Source organism: Spermophilus citellus, assembly GCF_964194105.1.
Source record: "Spermophilus citellus genome assembly, chromosome: 6".
Classification (NCBI taxonomy): Eukaryota; Metazoa; Chordata; class Mammalia; order Rodentia; family Sciuridae; genus Spermophilus; species Spermophilus citellus.
The window spans coordinates 11,359,192-11,375,867 of NC_138187.1; the positions used below are offsets into that span (position 1 = coordinate 11,359,192).

Here is a 16,676-nt window from a genome sequence, read left to right on the forward strand (position 1 = left end):
GTCCTGTGTCCAAAAATGTTTCCATCTATTTCTCTTTCAAGTCCATGCAAATACAAACACAGGAATGAGGAGTCAACACAAGCATCCATGTCCCATCTCATATTCAAAGTATGCACACGGATGCAAAAACCCAGAGATTTCCCCGAAAACCCACAGAACCCACAGATCTGGGTCCACACTCACGCTTGTCCACACTCCCTACAAAGATGGATCCATCGCCCACAGATAGAGACAGGCTCACCAATCCCACTCAAAACCTAGCATCCCACTGACAGATCGCGTACCACCCACAGTGCCAGACCCATGCAGAGCAACACCACCCTCTCCAGAATGACCAGGAGCCTCGTTCTTACTTCTTTGGGGTTGGTTTTATTTTTTGTTGTTCTTCTTAGAGTTTATCATCTGCCCCTCTTTCTCCCTACCCTGCCCCCAAGCTTTCCCCCTAAACCTCCATTGCGCATGTGCTCTGCATCCCTCCCCCCTCCTGGGTACCAGTCGGCGCTCCCGGGCGCTGGCGGCGGAAGAGATGGAGCCGCGTCACGAGCGCCCGGCCCCTTAAAACGCTGCTGGCTGGAGCCGCCTCCCTCCCTGCAACCCGCGGCGGGGATGGAGTAAAGGGGGACCCGTCGACCTGCCCGCGGGGATCAGCGATGGAGTTAAAGCAATCTTTATCCACCCATCTGGAAGCTGAGAAGCCTCTGAGGCGCTATGGGGCGGTGGAGGAGACAGCATGGAAAGCGGAGGGACTGGGGAGAAGTGAGTAATAGGGCAGGGGTGCTGGGGATCCGAGAGCTGGAGCCCGGGGTCGCTGGAACCGGTGGCGTGCCAGCAGCTGACCCAGGGACGCGCCCCCCGGGAGGCACCCCCCGCAGCCGGGCTTTCAGCGCAGGGGGATGCGCAGCGCCGCGCCGCGCTCTCCGGGTGAACAAAAGCGGGGATCCTTCAGACTGGTGGGCTTCACCGGGAGGCTTGGGAAATCGCCTGGCAGCTAAGCCAGGAGCCTGGGGTGGACTTGGGAGTCCCAGATCCCTCAGCTGGCATCTCCTCCTGGGAAGGAAGGTCTTTCCTGCAGTCGGAGGAGGAGGGCGCTTCCTCCGCCCGGGGTTGCGTTAGGGCGCTGGGATGCACTAGGGCGCAGGAGCCGGAGGGCCATCCTGAAAAGCGCCCATGTCCCTGGAGAGGGGGGGAGTGTCCGCTGGGTTTCTGCTTGCTTTCACCGGCGCGAGGCTCCTGGCACACCTGAAATCCCCAGCATTTTTCCTTCAGACTACTCCTGAGTCGGAGAGGAGGGGCAAAGGTCAGGGGGAGGCTAACTGATCACACCTCCTCCTTTCTCCCCGGATTCAATTCCAGTCTGGTTTGGGTACAGCCCTAGAAGGCGGTTCTGAAACCAAACGGTTGCGTTTACTGGTTCTCTCTCTGGGGTGTTTGGTGTCAGCAACATTTCCAAATTAACGAAGGACATTTGTTTCTGATTAATAGTACACAATAGTGGAAACTCCTGCTCTCAAAGTGCAGGAGCAGCCTCAGGGCTTCCAGGGTTACCAGCCCTCACTGCAAGCCCCAGGGAGGGCCGGGACTTCCCAGTGTCCCCTGTTGTGGATAGAGACTTGCCCTAGCCCGGGTGCCTCCTGCCAGGCTGAGAAAGGCCCTCTTTGCCTCCTCTGGGACCCTGCAGCTTCCTGAGGCTCTGGGTAACTGTGTTCAGCGCTAGGCCCTAGCACCAATCCGAGTTATGTTGGACTGAAGTATTGTGTATATGCTCTTCTCCTGTCTTTACCTGGGTGAAAATTGTGTGTGTGTGTGTTTCTGTAATTACAATGTAAGGAAATCTTCCTAGGATGGCTCAGCTGTATTCTGATGGGTTCAAGTTGAAATCACAATCACATGTATTAGTTCCTCACCTGCTATGAGGGATGCACAGTGCTTTGAACCTGTAAAAGAACCTCTTTCCTTTTCTTCTTGGTTTTATGCCCACTCCTTCCTTCTCCTGTTTCATCCTTTCCAAACCCTTTGGTTTTGGTGCTTTGGTGCAACCTCAGGGGTGAGAGTGTCTGTTTCCTACAAGCTCAAGATGATGTCAACAATGGCTGCTCCCCCCAGATTATCATGCCTAAGAACTTTAAAGCATCATCTCATTTAATCTCCACAACAACCTCTTCTGGCATCATGACTTCCCCCTGGCATGGATGAAAACCCTGGAGCTTGTTAGATGACATGATTGTTGAGTAGCAAAGCCAGGGTTTGGACTCATGCTTGGTGGACCCCAGACTCTCAGCATGAAGGTTTATTGTTTTTGCATTTTCAGGAACCTTCTTAAGTCTGTCGAGAGAGTCCCAGGATATGGTCAGTGATTTTATGTGTAGCAGCCCTGTAGGTCTCTGCAGCTCACAGGGACCTGGAAAGAATGCTGGGTCCATGCAGAGTAGAAGCCCTGGTCTGAATCCTTGTGCTGCCCCTTGCTGACAGTGTGACTTTAGGCACAATTTTAAGCCTCACCTTGCCTCTGTTTTCTGAAAATGGAGATCATACTTAGATCTACCTTATAGCTTCATATGAATGTTAAATGAGATCGCGTTCGTACAGCTCAAGGGAAGTGTTCGCTACATACTGGTTGCTTCCTTTACTACTAAATCTGTTCAAGGAACTTGCCTTTATTCTTACCAAGGAATTACATAAAGCAAGACCCTGGGCTACAACAAAAGTGTGGGTCATTTTCCTAATCTCTCTCTCTTACTGCCTTTTATTTTCTGACCATTTTATTTGGGAACATTTCAAGCACACAGGAAAATTGCCACAAGCACCAATTTATGTCATTTTAGCCCCTGAAATTTTTGTGCTTCTCAGTCCTAAGCTGCAAACTATTAAAAGTCTGGCCAAAGGCTTTCAAATCATCAAGGACTCTGAGACTTGTTTCTTGGCCCAATACAAGACCCCCAGTTTCTGATCTACTTTTGCATGGATCCCCAAATCTGTTTTTCCCTTCCTTTCCCCTATTCAAGTTTGAAATCTTACTAATCCAGGGTCCCACTTTGGAATCTTGAATCTGTTAAAGTGTTGGTCTCTGGACTGTTGTCTGCAACCAGACATAATTCGATTCAAATGGCATCTTTGGAAGACTCAATTCCCAGGGGATGATGAATCTCTTCCATCACATCTGGGAACCTCCATTTATTTAGTAATGATGTGTGAAAACTAGTACTATTGATTCTGTGGCATAGCAATTGCTCAGCCAATGTGATGCCAGAGAATAGAAAAGCCCTCTTAAAAAGAAGTCATGCTTTGTCTGACTTCCACACGTTTAAATATTTTATGCTGAACATTGAATACACATAAATTAAAAAAGGATTGAAAAGAGAAGAAGGATTGCAGAACTGGTTGTTTTTAGTTAACGTTGTATTAACTGCTGCCTTTCATGCCAACTCTAGTTTTTAAAATAAGAGATACGCGATGTTCTATAGGATAGTAACAGAGAAGGGGAGCTTTGAAGTCAGGCGAACTGAGTTCAAACCAGCTCTGTCCCTTGGTAGCTTTATCACTGTGGGAAGACTGTGAGGTCCTCCACCAGTTGTTTCATCTGTAAGATGGGATGATAATAGTAACGGGCACTTGGAAGATTGAATGAGACAATGCACGTAGCACATTCAGCACTGGGCATGGCACCCAGAGTGCTCAGTGAACAATGAATGAAGGTCACGATAAAAGATTCAAGTTCATCTGAAATATACAAGTGAAAGGGGGAAAGAGAACCATCATCACCACTTCCGTTTATTCATTCGGTGAACAGGTATCTAGTGCCTTCAAAATGCCAGGCAGGACACGATTGGAGAGCACCCCACAGCATTCTGCAGAGATTATTCTGAGGTTAACAGGCATAGCTTTTCATTGCTGCCATTTATTTGCAAATTCTGGGTATTGATTGTCTATACACTGCTTTCCTTGTGGGACTATGTGGGGAAAGGTTTTTGAACCCTGGGAAGCCATCTAATATTTTCTTATTTGAGACAGATTCTGAGAAATAGCTCTCAAACACCTTTGACAGCACTTTCTGATTAGCGGTGAGTTTTTTTTTTTTTTAAACAGAGTTGGAAAATGTATAGTGACAATTCAGAGTGTTGAAATATATAAAAAGAAAGCTTTCAACCAAGTGTGATTAATTGAGGGAGATGAAAAGACAAGGTGTCTTTTGAAAACAACAACAGCAACAACAACTCAGGGCTTTTAATCGACACGGTTATCTATGGTTGTGGTCATTTCTTTATCGATTGAATGCACCTTAAAGCATGATCAAGATTCTGGGGCAGGAGAAGTAGGGGAGTGGGTGGCCCAGTGGAGAGAGGATACCACAGGGGGAAATAACATCCTTATCAGTATTGAGGTAGAAATAAATGCACTGTGAGAAGGAGATTGAAATAGAGTGGAAAACCCAGGCGTCAATCTTTCCCTAAGCCCAGGGGGAGATGCCTGGTATTTAAAAGTCCAAGGACGTGTGCTGACTAGACTTAATAAACAGCCTGATGACCAAAGTCATGTCAACGACTGGCCATCTGTAGAAAAGATTCTTGGGGGAAGGTTTTGTATTATTTTCATCTGTTGGATTAAATAGACTCATTTTATTATTTTGTTTTAGCATCCTTCCTTTTTGCTTATTATAAAAGTAACATATGTGGGCTGGGAGTGTAGCTCAGTGGTTGAACACTTGCCTAGCATGTGTGAAGCCCCAGGTTTAATCCTAGCACAGAAAAAAAAAAAAACAAACCCAAAAAATTACTATAAAATATTCAAACAAACAAAAACTACTATAAAAGATTCAGGTTCATCTGAAATATAAAAACACACGGTGAAAGACGACACTCATCACCACTCCCATGTATGCCTGGAGCAGATAGATTTGAGTGTCTTCAAAATGCCAGGTGGTGATCCAGGGGCTGGGAGCGCTGGGGGCTCCAGGCCAGCAGCTCAGAGGAGTGTACTTGTGTTGGGCCTGAGGACTGAACAGAGTCTCAGAGGGCAGAGAGGGAAGAGAAGGGCATCTCAGGAGCTGCCAGCATGGGGCAGGCGGGTGGAGGTTCCAAAGGCCAGAGTCCACGTACTGGGTTTTTTTTTTTTTTGCTTTACTGTTTCTTTTCCTCTTGGCATAGAGAGATCTGGGTCTGTTGGCTTTCGCAGGAGTGTCTGGTGAACCACTGGCTCCCTGGATGAGCACGAGGGTTGGAGGCCAGTACAGGCAGAGGCTCTCCTTTGGTGTAGCCTCTCAGAGCACCTCTCAATAGGTCCCCCGAAGAGGCCCAGCATCCGATCCATTCATTCCTTCGATGCATGCTTGCTGAACAGCCTCGAGCATTGCTATGTGCTAGCTTCAGGGGTCCAGAGCCAGAGAAGGCCCAGACCCCACCCTAAGGAGTCTTTGATTGTGTTCCAGCCCACCCTGTGCTGCTGCCCAGCACTGTGATCTTGGGCGATTGGCCTAACATCCATAATGTTAGATCAGTGACCTCATCTGCAAAATGAGTAAAATGAGGATGGCAAAGCATGACTTATGGCCCTGAATAGCGTTGATGCTGACAGTGTTAAGGTGCAGCTCAGTTTAGCTGTTAACATTTGTTAAGAAAGGGCCTCCTGTACTGGGCGGAAGGAGCAGGTGATCAAAGTCTGAGTGAGAGGTGGCCCTGTCATTGAAGAGCAGTGTCTACCTAGGTTCTCTAAAACCCAAGGTGGAAAATGACTATAGCAGATAGCAGGAATTATTCTGTTCATAAAAAAATCCCCCAAATCCCAAAATCCTTCCATCCATTTATCTACTCCATTCGTATTTACTGATGCCCTTCTAGGCCAGGTGTTGTGCCACCCTCTCAAGAGTACAGTAGCACTTTGAGCAGGGTATGTATCGTCCCTGGCTTCAGCTGATTTTTTTTTTTTTTTTTTTTTTTTGGTACTAGGGATTGAACCCAAGGGTGCTTAACAGCAAGCCACATCCCCAACCCTTTTTATTTTGAGACAGAGTCTCACTAAGTTGCTTAGGGCCTCACTCAGTTGCTGAGGCTGGCTTTGAACTTGGGATCCTCCTGCCTCAGCCTCCCAAGCTGCTGGGATTACTGGTGTGCCCTACCACGCCTGGCACTTCAGGTCTATTGAGAATAGTCCCTGTTTGCAGTGCTGCAAATCCAAGGCCCCCAAAGGTTCTGTTATCTCTTCCAGTCCTTGTGAAACTGGATCCAGGACATTTTGCCCTCTTAGCTAAATGTTGTCAAGAGATTAATTCAGTTGTTTTGCTGACAGACAAGTTTTTGCTGGCCTCAAAGGCCATTGTCTCAGAGACAATGAATCTTAATAGGGTCAAACCAAGTTTTATGGGCTATTTACTTCAGTCTTGCTGAGGATGCATTGACCCCGTGTCCCATTCATTGCTGGAGGCTGGACGCCCAGTGTGTATCACACTTAGAAGCACTTAGAAGCTTCTCATTCAATGGTCAGTTGCTGACTTGATAATTCAGAGTTGAGGTGCCAAATGCTTTCATTTTGTTTTGTAAACCTTCAAAAATGTAGAAAAAAAATAAAGTTAGGGAGCATCTCGGTTGGTCTGACTCACCCACTTATCTGGTTTGCATGCTTTGTTCCTGATGCTGCAGTTAGAGGAACCCCCTTCCTTTGAAGGAAAGATGCAAGACTTTCAGATCAGGTGCAAAGTAACAGGAACAGATACCACTGTCAGAACCCTAGGAGGTGAGAGGGCTGGGCCAGGTGTATTACATGGGCCCATCTCCTTGATTCTCAGATACCAGCACAGGTGAGGGGCACTGTTCATAGTCAGCTGTGTTTTGGAACCTTAAGCAAACAAACAAACAAACAAAGAACCCGACAAGCCACAGTTAATAGACTGGTCCATTTAAAAGACATTCTAATTTCAGGCAGAGAAGCTCATTTGAGACAGTGTCAGTGGGCAAATGGAGTGATCTTTTTTGAAAAGCAATCACATAGCATCTCTTATTTATTTATTTGGTACTGGGGATTGAACAGGATCCAGGACATTTCTCCCTCTTAGCTAAATGTTGTCATCCCCAGCCACACCCCCCTCATATGCACATATTTTTTATATATATATATATATCTCCCGCCCCCCACATACATACATATATTATTATTAGAGACAGGGTCTTGCTGAGTTGCTTAGAGACTTGCTAAATTGCTGAGGCTGGGTTTGAACTCATAATCCTCCTGCTTCAGTCTCCCCAGTTGCTGGGATTATAGACGTGTGCCACTGTACCTGGCTCAGATAGCATCTCTTAAAATTTAAAATGCTTTTCTGCTTTGAGTCAGCAATCTCACCCCTGGGACTTTAGCCCTTATGAAAAGGTGAAAGATTCATCTGATCTGAAGAAAAAAAAAAAACAGACTATACAGAGTATAGGCCTCTATGTGTTGAAAAGCACTTGTACACAAAGATCTATGTGAAAATAAGCTGGGCCCTAAGTACAGACCTATTAGAAGAATGGTCAAGAAAGTCATTGTTCCTCCGCTGTGAGAGAATATGCAGTTGTTAAAAAGGAACAAATTAGATCTGGGGACATAGCTCAGTGGTAGAGCCCTTGACCGGCATGTACAAGGCTGTGGTGGATTCAATTCCCAACACCACCTGAAAAACAAAAAAATGAGAGCAATAGTTGTCTTGGAGGATCACTGAGGGAGACAAATGAGACCCAGGAAATGCATGTAATAGGATCTAATTTTTTTCAGGACCAAATCCTTGCTCTCTGTCTTGATCTCTGTCTGTCTGTCTGGGAGTGCCGGCGACCAGCTGTCCACGGCTGCAGGATCCATCCATCTTTATCCTCTTTAAATAGACAGCAAAGTGGCCCCGGAGCACATCCTGATGGTTAACACCAGTGCACAGAGCAGACAGCTGGGGTCCCGGGTGGCTGGGCTGGGTTCCAGGAGCAGAGAGGCCCATTTTCCTAGGAGATCAGTCCTTTGTTATTTCTCAGAGGCTTACCCAGAGGTGGGCTGAGGTTAGCTTCATTTGTCTTCTCTACTGAGATAAAATAATAATAACCAGAAGAATGAAGTACCATATTCATAACACAAAATTAACCGCTGTTTTAAGGTGTACGATTTACGAGTGTTGAGTACATTTACAATGCTCTACAGCCCTTACCTCTGCCTAGTTCCAAGACATTTCTTCAGCCCAAAGGAAACCCCACACCTATTAAGCAGTCCCTGTTGGAAACAGGTTCCTTTTCTTCATCGGCTGCTGGGTTCATGGTTGAGATCCCTCCGACAAAACATAGATTAACAAAAGAAAAGCAAGACAGATTTATTTAATACAGGTTGACTATTCCTTGTTCAATATATTTGGGACCAGAAATATCTCAGATTTTGGATTTTTTTTTTCCAGATTTTGGAATATTTGCCTGTACATAATGAGATGTCTTGGGAAGGGGACCCAAGTCTAAACGCCAAATTCATTTTTTTTTTTGATATGTGCCTAATACACCCAGCCTGAAGGCAACTGATTATAATATTTTTGCTGCACCTGTGTTTTGAATGTGACCCATCACGTGAGGTCAGATGTAGAATTTTCCACTTATGGCATCAGGCCGGTGCCAGAAGATTTCAGATTTGGGAGCATTTTGGGTTTTGGATGACATGGGAACCTTTGGAAGTGGAAACCCAAAGACACAGGGCAATGTGTATATTTGTATGGTCATCTGTGCAGAAGTATATGGGACTAAAGGGGACAATACAATGGGAATAAACTTAGCAAGACCTTTAGTTCTGATTCTTCTTGGCATATATGTGTGACATTTCTTCCTTTTGGGCATAGAGCAGGACAATTGTCCCGTGAGGGTCTTGGGGTGGGAATCCTATTTCTGCTGTTTTCTCAAATGCCGAGGTACCAGCTTTTGGGGTAGCGTGTCCTGGATCCCATCATGTTCCTTCCCCAAGTCCTAGGAAATCACTACTTTCCATCTCTGGATCTACCTGCCCAGGATATTTTATATGTGACACTCACAGTCACGTGACCTTTCAGGTCTGTCTTGTTTCACTTAGCAAGATGTTTTCAAGGTGCCTCAGGGTTGTTGAACGTGTCAGTACCTCATTCCTTCTTCTGACCAAGTGATATTCCTTTTATGAGTAGACCACCCTCTGTTTATCCATTCTTCTGTGGATGGACAGTTGGGTTTTTCCCTACCTTTTGGCCATTGTGAGAAATGCTGCTATAAATACTGATGGGTACGTACTGCTTTGAGTCTTTGTCATTGTTTTGCAGTGCTGGGGATGGGGTCCAGATCTCCCAAATGCTAAGCACACACTCTACCACAGAGCTGCACCCCCAGCTCCTGAGTGCTTGTTTTTAATTATTTTGGGCTTATACCTGGAAGTGCAAATGCTGGTCCTATGGTAAGTCTATATTTAGCTTTTTGAGGAAGACAGTGATTTTTAACTTCCACATTTTCTGGCAATTTTCCAATTTCCTGTCTTCCCTGGAAGTTTATGATTTTTAGTATATGGAGAGACAGTGTGGGAAGATGGTCTCTTGTGGTCAGTAAATAAATACATGAATTCTTCAGTAGGGATCAGCCTGCCTTGGTTCAAAGCCCGCTTCTCCCACTTACTGACTGGTTGATCTTAGGTAAGTTGTGTAACCTCTCTGGTCTTTCATTTATCCCTCCTCCTCGGTCACCGAAATCCCCATTTCTTAGGGGTGTGCTGAGGAGTGTGGTGAGGTGTAGCTGATGCTTAGCACAGTGCCTAGCACATAGTAAACCACGAGAACATGTCAGCCATGGCAATCACCAACAATGGGCAGCAAAGAGGTGCATTAGTCAGCTCAGGCTGCATAAGGAAGGGCCCTAGACTGGGAGGCGTAAGCAATAGACATTTATTTCTCACGGTTCTGGAGGCTGGAAAGCCCAAGGTGCTGGCCCAGGAGATTTCATTCTGAGGCTTCTTTGGCTTGGAGAAGGCTGTGTTCTCACTAAGTGCTTGTGTGGTGTCTTGGGCATATGTTGAGGAGAGAGGGGCGGGAGAGGGGTTGCAGAGAAGGCAGAGGGTGAGAGAAAACAAACTCTTTTTAAGAACACCAGTCTGCCGATGGGTGGTGCAAGCCAGTAATCCCAGTGGCTCTGGAGGCTGAGGCGGGAGAATCGTGAGTTCAAAGCCAGCCTCAGCAAAAACGAGGCACTAAGCAACTCAGTGAGACCCTGTCTCTAAATAAAATACAAAACAGGGCTGAGGGTGTGGCTCAGTGGTAGAGTGCCCCTGAGTTCAATCCCTGGTACCAAAAAAAAGGACATCAATCTTATCAGATGGATTTATGAGCTCATTCAACCTTAATTTCCTCCCTAGATGTCTTGTCTCTGAATGTGCTCACATTGGTGAATTAGTGCTTCAACATATGAATCCGGATGGGGGATCCAGATGGGTCCATAGCAATAGCCTTTTCTTTTAGCTCTAATCTTTGGTGCTGGGGATGGAACCCAGGGCCTCGGGAATGCCGGGCAAGTGCTGTGCCACCTACCTGCAACCTCAGCCCAGCAACAGGCTTCTTATTTGGGACCAGAAGTTGCATTTAACATCATGATGTCTTGGGGCTGGAAGGAAATTTGGAGTTCATCTAGTCCAAGTTCCTCTTTCTCAAGTTCTGCATCGTCGGCATTGACATTTGGGGCTAGACAGGTCTGTTGTGGGCGGGTGTCCTGTGCTCCTTAGGATGCTTAGCAACATCTCTGTCCTCTGCCCACTAGATGTCAACAGCACCCCACCCCCGCCCACGTGTGACAACCAAAAATACCTCCAGCCATTGCCATATATTCCCTAGAGGAGCAAAACTGCCCCTGTCAAGAGTCGTTGATCAAGTCCTAATATTCTTTTTGATGCACATACTTGAGGGTTTTATTTTGTTTTATTCTCCAGTGCTGGGGCTCAAACCTAGAGTGTGTGCTGAGCAACCCCTACCACTATGAGCTGCACCCCCAGCCCTTAGTCCTCCGGTTTTGGATGTGGGTACTTTCTAATCCCAAAGAAGGTTCCCGCCCACTCTCTGCATCTCTGCTCCCAGGTCTCCGCTCCCCGGTCCTGCTGAGGTCTTCCAGTGTTCTGTTCACACACACAAAGCCCTGCCAATCAAAACTGTTGGATGTGCTCAGGATGAAGCCCAGAGAAACACAGTTCTGAGTTTCCTGGAGCATGAAGAAAACTCCCCATGCAAAAATGGACTCCATTCTCCTCCAGGCATTCCTGCCAGGAAGTCCCCTGCTTATGACAAACTGAAGTGAAGGAGAAATTGTCCCTTTCACTTAGAACACAGGAAATGCTCCAGGTGGATGACTAGAAACACCCTCCCCATGACACCCCTGCACTCTGCTCCCCCAAGGAGGGTCCCTGAGTCATCCAGAGAACCCGGGCTCCAGGGTTTCTCTGGAACGTTATCCATTTCTAGGGACTGACTGGCTCCTCTTTTTTAATCTCCACTTCCAGGAGTGCACAGGGACCAGCAGAGCCAAGCACCCCGGGGTGACAAATGACATCTTAATTTTTGCAAAACTGAAATGGGCATTTCGTTCCTTTTTCTTTTGGTCTGCGGTGCTGGGGATGGGACTTGGGGAAGCTAGGCAAGTGTCCTACCACTGAGCAGCATCCCTGCCCCCGGAAATTGGCATTTCTTCTGATGAAGTGCGGGAAGAGAAAGAATGCATTGTTCTTTAATGTTCTTGGATAAATTATTCATTGCAGAGGTGTGCTGAGGAGGTGTAGGCGTGCTTAAAGAGCCAAGAGGACTGCGTGTGTACACATCTGTCTGCATTTACCTCAGTTGCTTCTCTAGGGCACACAGTAAAAATGGCTCCTGCTGGGATAGACAGTGTCTGGCTGCATAGAGAATCCCCTGAGTCACTTTTAAAACAATTAATCCATTTCTCCACCTCCCTTATTTAATGGATTAGAAACTCCCAGTCTAAGGGGAGATGGTTTTCCCCGAGGGCTAGGCAGTGGCAGAAATGAACTTGAACCCATTTGATCTACAGAGTCAAATGAAAAGTTAAGTTGAAAAAAAAATTCTGTCCTAATAAAGGGTTTTTCATACCCAATCATGATGGCCAACACCTGAAGCTCTCAGTAAAGTAGATAATTAAATCTGAGATTACAAACCTGTCATCGTGCCTGGAAAAAATCCAGTTGAACCCAGGTATCCTGTTGTCTTAGTCAGATATGATTTTCTGAATGCAAAAGATACTGATGCTATTACTATTATGATTTGCAATGATTGTTCAAAGTGTTATCACAGAAAGACGTGTAACTTGTATTTGGTGGGCTAACCTCCTTTGATTTAGCTCCTTTTCTGAAAAAAAAAATACAATAAACTGTATTTAGAAAAGGTAATTATCCACTAGCTAATGCATTTCCAAAAGAAACAGTCTGCTATATGACCACGGTTAGTTGCAGTAGGAATTCACATATAGTAGTAATGGGCCAGGGGACGGGAGACAAAAGTATATTTGGGGATTATGTATGGCGTATCAGCTTTCTGTCACTGTGACAAAGTACCTGAGGTAAGAAACTCAAAGGAATAAACTCTTATTTAGACACAAGGTATCAGAGGTTTTAGCCCACGGTTGGTTAGATCCAGTGTTTTTGGTATTATGGTGAGGCAGAACTTAATGGCAGAAGCCAAAGCTTCACCTCCTGGTGGCCAGGAATCATCCAGAGGAAAAAGAAAGAGGAAAGGGTGGGGTCTCAATGCCTCGTTCAAGGTCACAGCCCCAAGGTGTAACTTCCTTCCCTTGGGCTCCACCTCTTAAAGGTTCTACTACCTCTCAATAGGGCCTCAGTGGCAACAGAGCCTTTGACCCACGAGCCTTTGAGGGACATCGTCCATCTCCAAACTATAGCATATGGGAAAATACTCAAATAGTCCTACATTATTAGGAAAAGATGATTTTCAGAAAAAGGTAAAAGTCTGTCACAAAGATTAAAAAAATAAAAAACACCCCAAAAGCCCACATGTTAAAGATTGCATTCTGTTCAATCAGGAGAATCACGCAGGTGTTTTAACAGGCACAGACTAATAGATAGACCAGGGATATTGAAAAGGACGCATGGATTTTTCCATGAGGGAGAGGGAAGTTGATGGGACTTCCAGGAGACAGGGCGCAATTCGCGTGTGGGTAGGGCTGGTTTTGGGTTGTTGTCCGTTCCCTGCTAGGTCCAGAGCTGTGAAATAGCTCAAAGAAGATGTGCAACCAACTCGGATACCCTGAACAGGTGGCCTCCCCGACGTGCCCGTCCCCGGAAGCCCTGTATTCCCTGTGTGGCCCCCGAGCTCTCCTGAAGAGGAGGCATTGAGAATTCGGGTTCTCCATTCACTCTGTTTTTTGAGCCCTAAGAAAGCCACAGGTTTTCAGGAGAAAAGTGAGCCTTTCAGGTATTAACATGATTTCAGATGACACCGGTGCTGTGAACGTTGAGGCTTGAACACCTGGAATCTAGAGCCTCGGCCGACAGGTGATTGACAATTGACTCAATGACTCACGCAGAGGTTCGATCTGGATTCCAAATGCCTGAAGTTTTATCAACTTCTTAAAAGCTTCAACCAGCTTGATTCTGACTGAGGAGTTCATCAACCAGCACTTGCTGGTTACCCACTCAGCTGCTCTGTGAACTAAAAATACCCACCTACATCTATATATTTTAAGCTTAGGGTCATTGCTGTGTCATTCTGTGGCTGGCAACAACCAACCTGTCTGGTGGACTGATGATCCTTTCAAAGAAGAAGCTGTTAACTGGAAGACAGGCGCACAGTAGGAACTCAGGCGCACAGTAGGAACTCAGTACGGGTTTTCTGAATTGCATGGAGGCATTCAATTCCTAAGCAGGTGTCCCTTCCTAGGGAGGCAGGGACACTGAGCAAGCAACTTCCAAACTTCTAAAAATCGCTTTGGCCTCTGTGGGGTTGGGATCAGGTATATAGATTCACAGCGCTTGCTCAGCTGCCTCTTCTGTTATCTAAAAATACAGCAGAGCCGCTCAGAGGCAGCTCGTGAGAATAAAGCCCTGGGTGTGCCATTCCTTACTAGCTTGGCACCCGTTGCTCAGCGCAGGAAGAGCTGCCGGTGCCACAGAGGAGCGAGTCAGAGGCAGGGTTTAAAGATAGAAATCCCCCGGTAGCAAACTGCCTTTCTCAGAACCAGCATTTTCTAAACTGTGCTCCGAGGAATACCAGCTGTTAATAGGTTTTCTAAGAAAAAGAGATGGGGACTGTGGTCAATAAGTTTGGGATTCACTGGGTAAAACTTAATGGCGCAGGTTTCTGGGCTGTAGGAATTTTTTCTTTTTTTTTTTTTTCCTTGCAGAGCTGGGTATGACACCCAGGGCCTCCCACCTGCTAGCAAGTGCTCTACCACTGAGCTGCAGGTCCTACCCAGCGGCCAGAATCCTGAGGAGGAGGTTGATGGACGTTGTGACCCTCTTTAGCAGCCACCTGCCCTCTGTGCTGCCCCATCTGCTGTGGGCCAGTTTTCTTAAAAAAAAAAAAAAATCCTTCCCCCAATCATTTAAAAACACAGAGGTCATTCTTAGTTCAAGGGTTAGGCAAAAACAAGTGTTGGGTTGGGTTTGGCCTGAAGGTCCGCTGGCCCCTGGACAGAATGAATAAAAGACTTGCGGTCACATCATGGCTGACCTTTGGATTGCTGTGGGAACACAGAGCTCTGACTCTCTTTGATCTTGTGATTGGCTCTTGCCCACCCCCACCCCCCGTTCTGTGGCCATTTGGCTCATAGAGATAGTCCTACCACTGGAGAAAGTGCATTACCCCAGAGAGAAAGCTTCCTGGTTAAGTTCTGTTTGCAGGTGCTTATTTTGGGACGTTTTTCATAGACAAGAAACAGGAATTAACCTTGGGTAACTCAGTGGTTTCCAAACGCAGGGGCAGCCAGACTGCGGCAGAACCCACTGAAGAGACTCCAAATCAATTTAATGGGCTGCAAATAGTTCTCTGAAGATGAAATTGAAAAGAAAAACAAATCCGGGGGCTGTACGTCAGATACTAAGGGTTATCATTTTGTGCAACTTTTGTTTCACTTATGTTTCCATACGTACCCTAGGTGCTGGTGCACTCTATTTCTTACTGTGGGCCACAGGAAGTAAATTTATTTAAGTAAGTTTGAACAGCCCAGGAACTTAAGGAGAAAAGGGAATGCACTGGAAATATGTGGGAATGCCTCTAGAGTCAAAGAAAATGCCGGATAGCCCAGTCCTTAGAAAGAAGAACTCAGGCGATTATAAAGTTCCAGTTGGCTGGGTGCAGGGGCACACACCTGTAACCCCAGCTACTTGGGAGACTGAGGCAGGAGGATCACAGGTTGGAGACCAGCCTCAGCAACTTCACAAAACTGCCTCAAAATTAAAAAAAAAAAAAGTGGGGATGTACTCAGTGATAGACCACCTCTGAGTTTAATCCCTAGTCCTGGATAAAAACCGAAACCTCCCAAACTTCAGGTGGCAGAAAATTCAAGGCACTGTCATCGGACTGAATCGGTTCTGCACTTTTGTGTCTCTGACACACTGTGGTCAGGATTCGAATTCCCAGGATAGAACAGAGAGGGAAAATCTCTGCAATAACCAGAGTCAATTTCTCTAGCTTGTGAATAGTCTTATCTCCTGTGTGTGTGAAAGTTCCCAAAATAACCCCTCATATGAGAAACGCCAAACCCTCCAAACTTTCCCTGGGTCTCAGTGCCTCCTGCCAGCTTTGCATCTGCTGCTCACAGGCTGTGGGACACCCCCCCCCCCCCAGTCGCTGGATAAGCTCTCTGTGAGCCAAAGGAGGCCGAGCCTGGTTGGAGGAGCCCAGCTTCGGTTAAAGCCAGAACTGGTCCAGCTGGGATCAGTACCAACCCTCAGCTAGGAAGAGCAGGGCGCCCTTACAGCTGGTCCCCCCAGGGTACTGCATTGCATAGGCGAGGACAATGGAGGTGGCTGATGATGGCAAGGACAATAGACGCTTACCTGGCCAAACCCACAGGAGCCCACCAAGGAGTGAAATTGCTCTCCCCTCTGTAATAGAAGTAACTGTTGTTTTTATTCTGAGAATAAAAGTAGATTAATGCTCATAATTTTACAAACTAAAAAAAGAGTTGCATATTATGAGAGAGCAAATCTAAAAGGGTCCTGCCAGCCTCAGAAAACCACTGAGAACCACCTCCTCCTCCAAATCCTGCGTCTCCACCAAAATGCACTTTGGAATCTGTCCCCGCTGCGGGTATCAGAGAGAGTTTGAATGGAGACTTGGGGTGGGACTGTAGTAAAGCTCCGAATCAGCCAGAGGCTTCAGAGAGAATAATGGGTGGCCCATTAGATGTAACGTGAATAACTGGGGCCACGGGAATAAGAGGGGTTGTGACAGGGGTTGTGACAGGAAGTCTAAGCTGATTCAACAACACACCTGTTGGTCCTTTAGTGCAGAGGACTGCTGGGGCAGAGGAAGGGGAGGAAGCCAGACTCGCTTCTTCCCAGGACCCGCCTGGCTGGGGGTGTGGGGCAGGGGATGCTGCAGAGATGGGAGTACAAATCAGCCCGTGGAAACTTGTGTGAGCTAAGTGCCAAGGAGACACAGAGGAGAAGGTGGTTAGGGTGTCCTGACAGCTGTCCCCCAAGGTACTGCATTCATTAATGCAGCC

General features: G+C 46.7%; 1 protein-coding gene across 2 annotated transcripts in view; it reads left to right on the top strand.

Annotated features, from left to right (window-relative positions):
• Positions 1 to 542: 542 nt before the first annotated feature.
• The window catches only part of BMERB1 (bMERB domain containing 1), an 83,467-nt gene continuing 67,333 nt past the window's right edge, over positions 543 to 16,676 (top strand). For both annotated transcript variants that reach the window (XM_081298732.1, XM_081298733.1), the window contains exon 1: positions 543 to 756. In XM_081298732.1, coding sequence (XP_081154858.1) covers positions 651 to 756 — 106 coding nt within the window. In that variant the 5' untranslated portion in view covers positions 543 to 650. The remainder of the gene's footprint in view (positions 757 to 16,676) is intronic.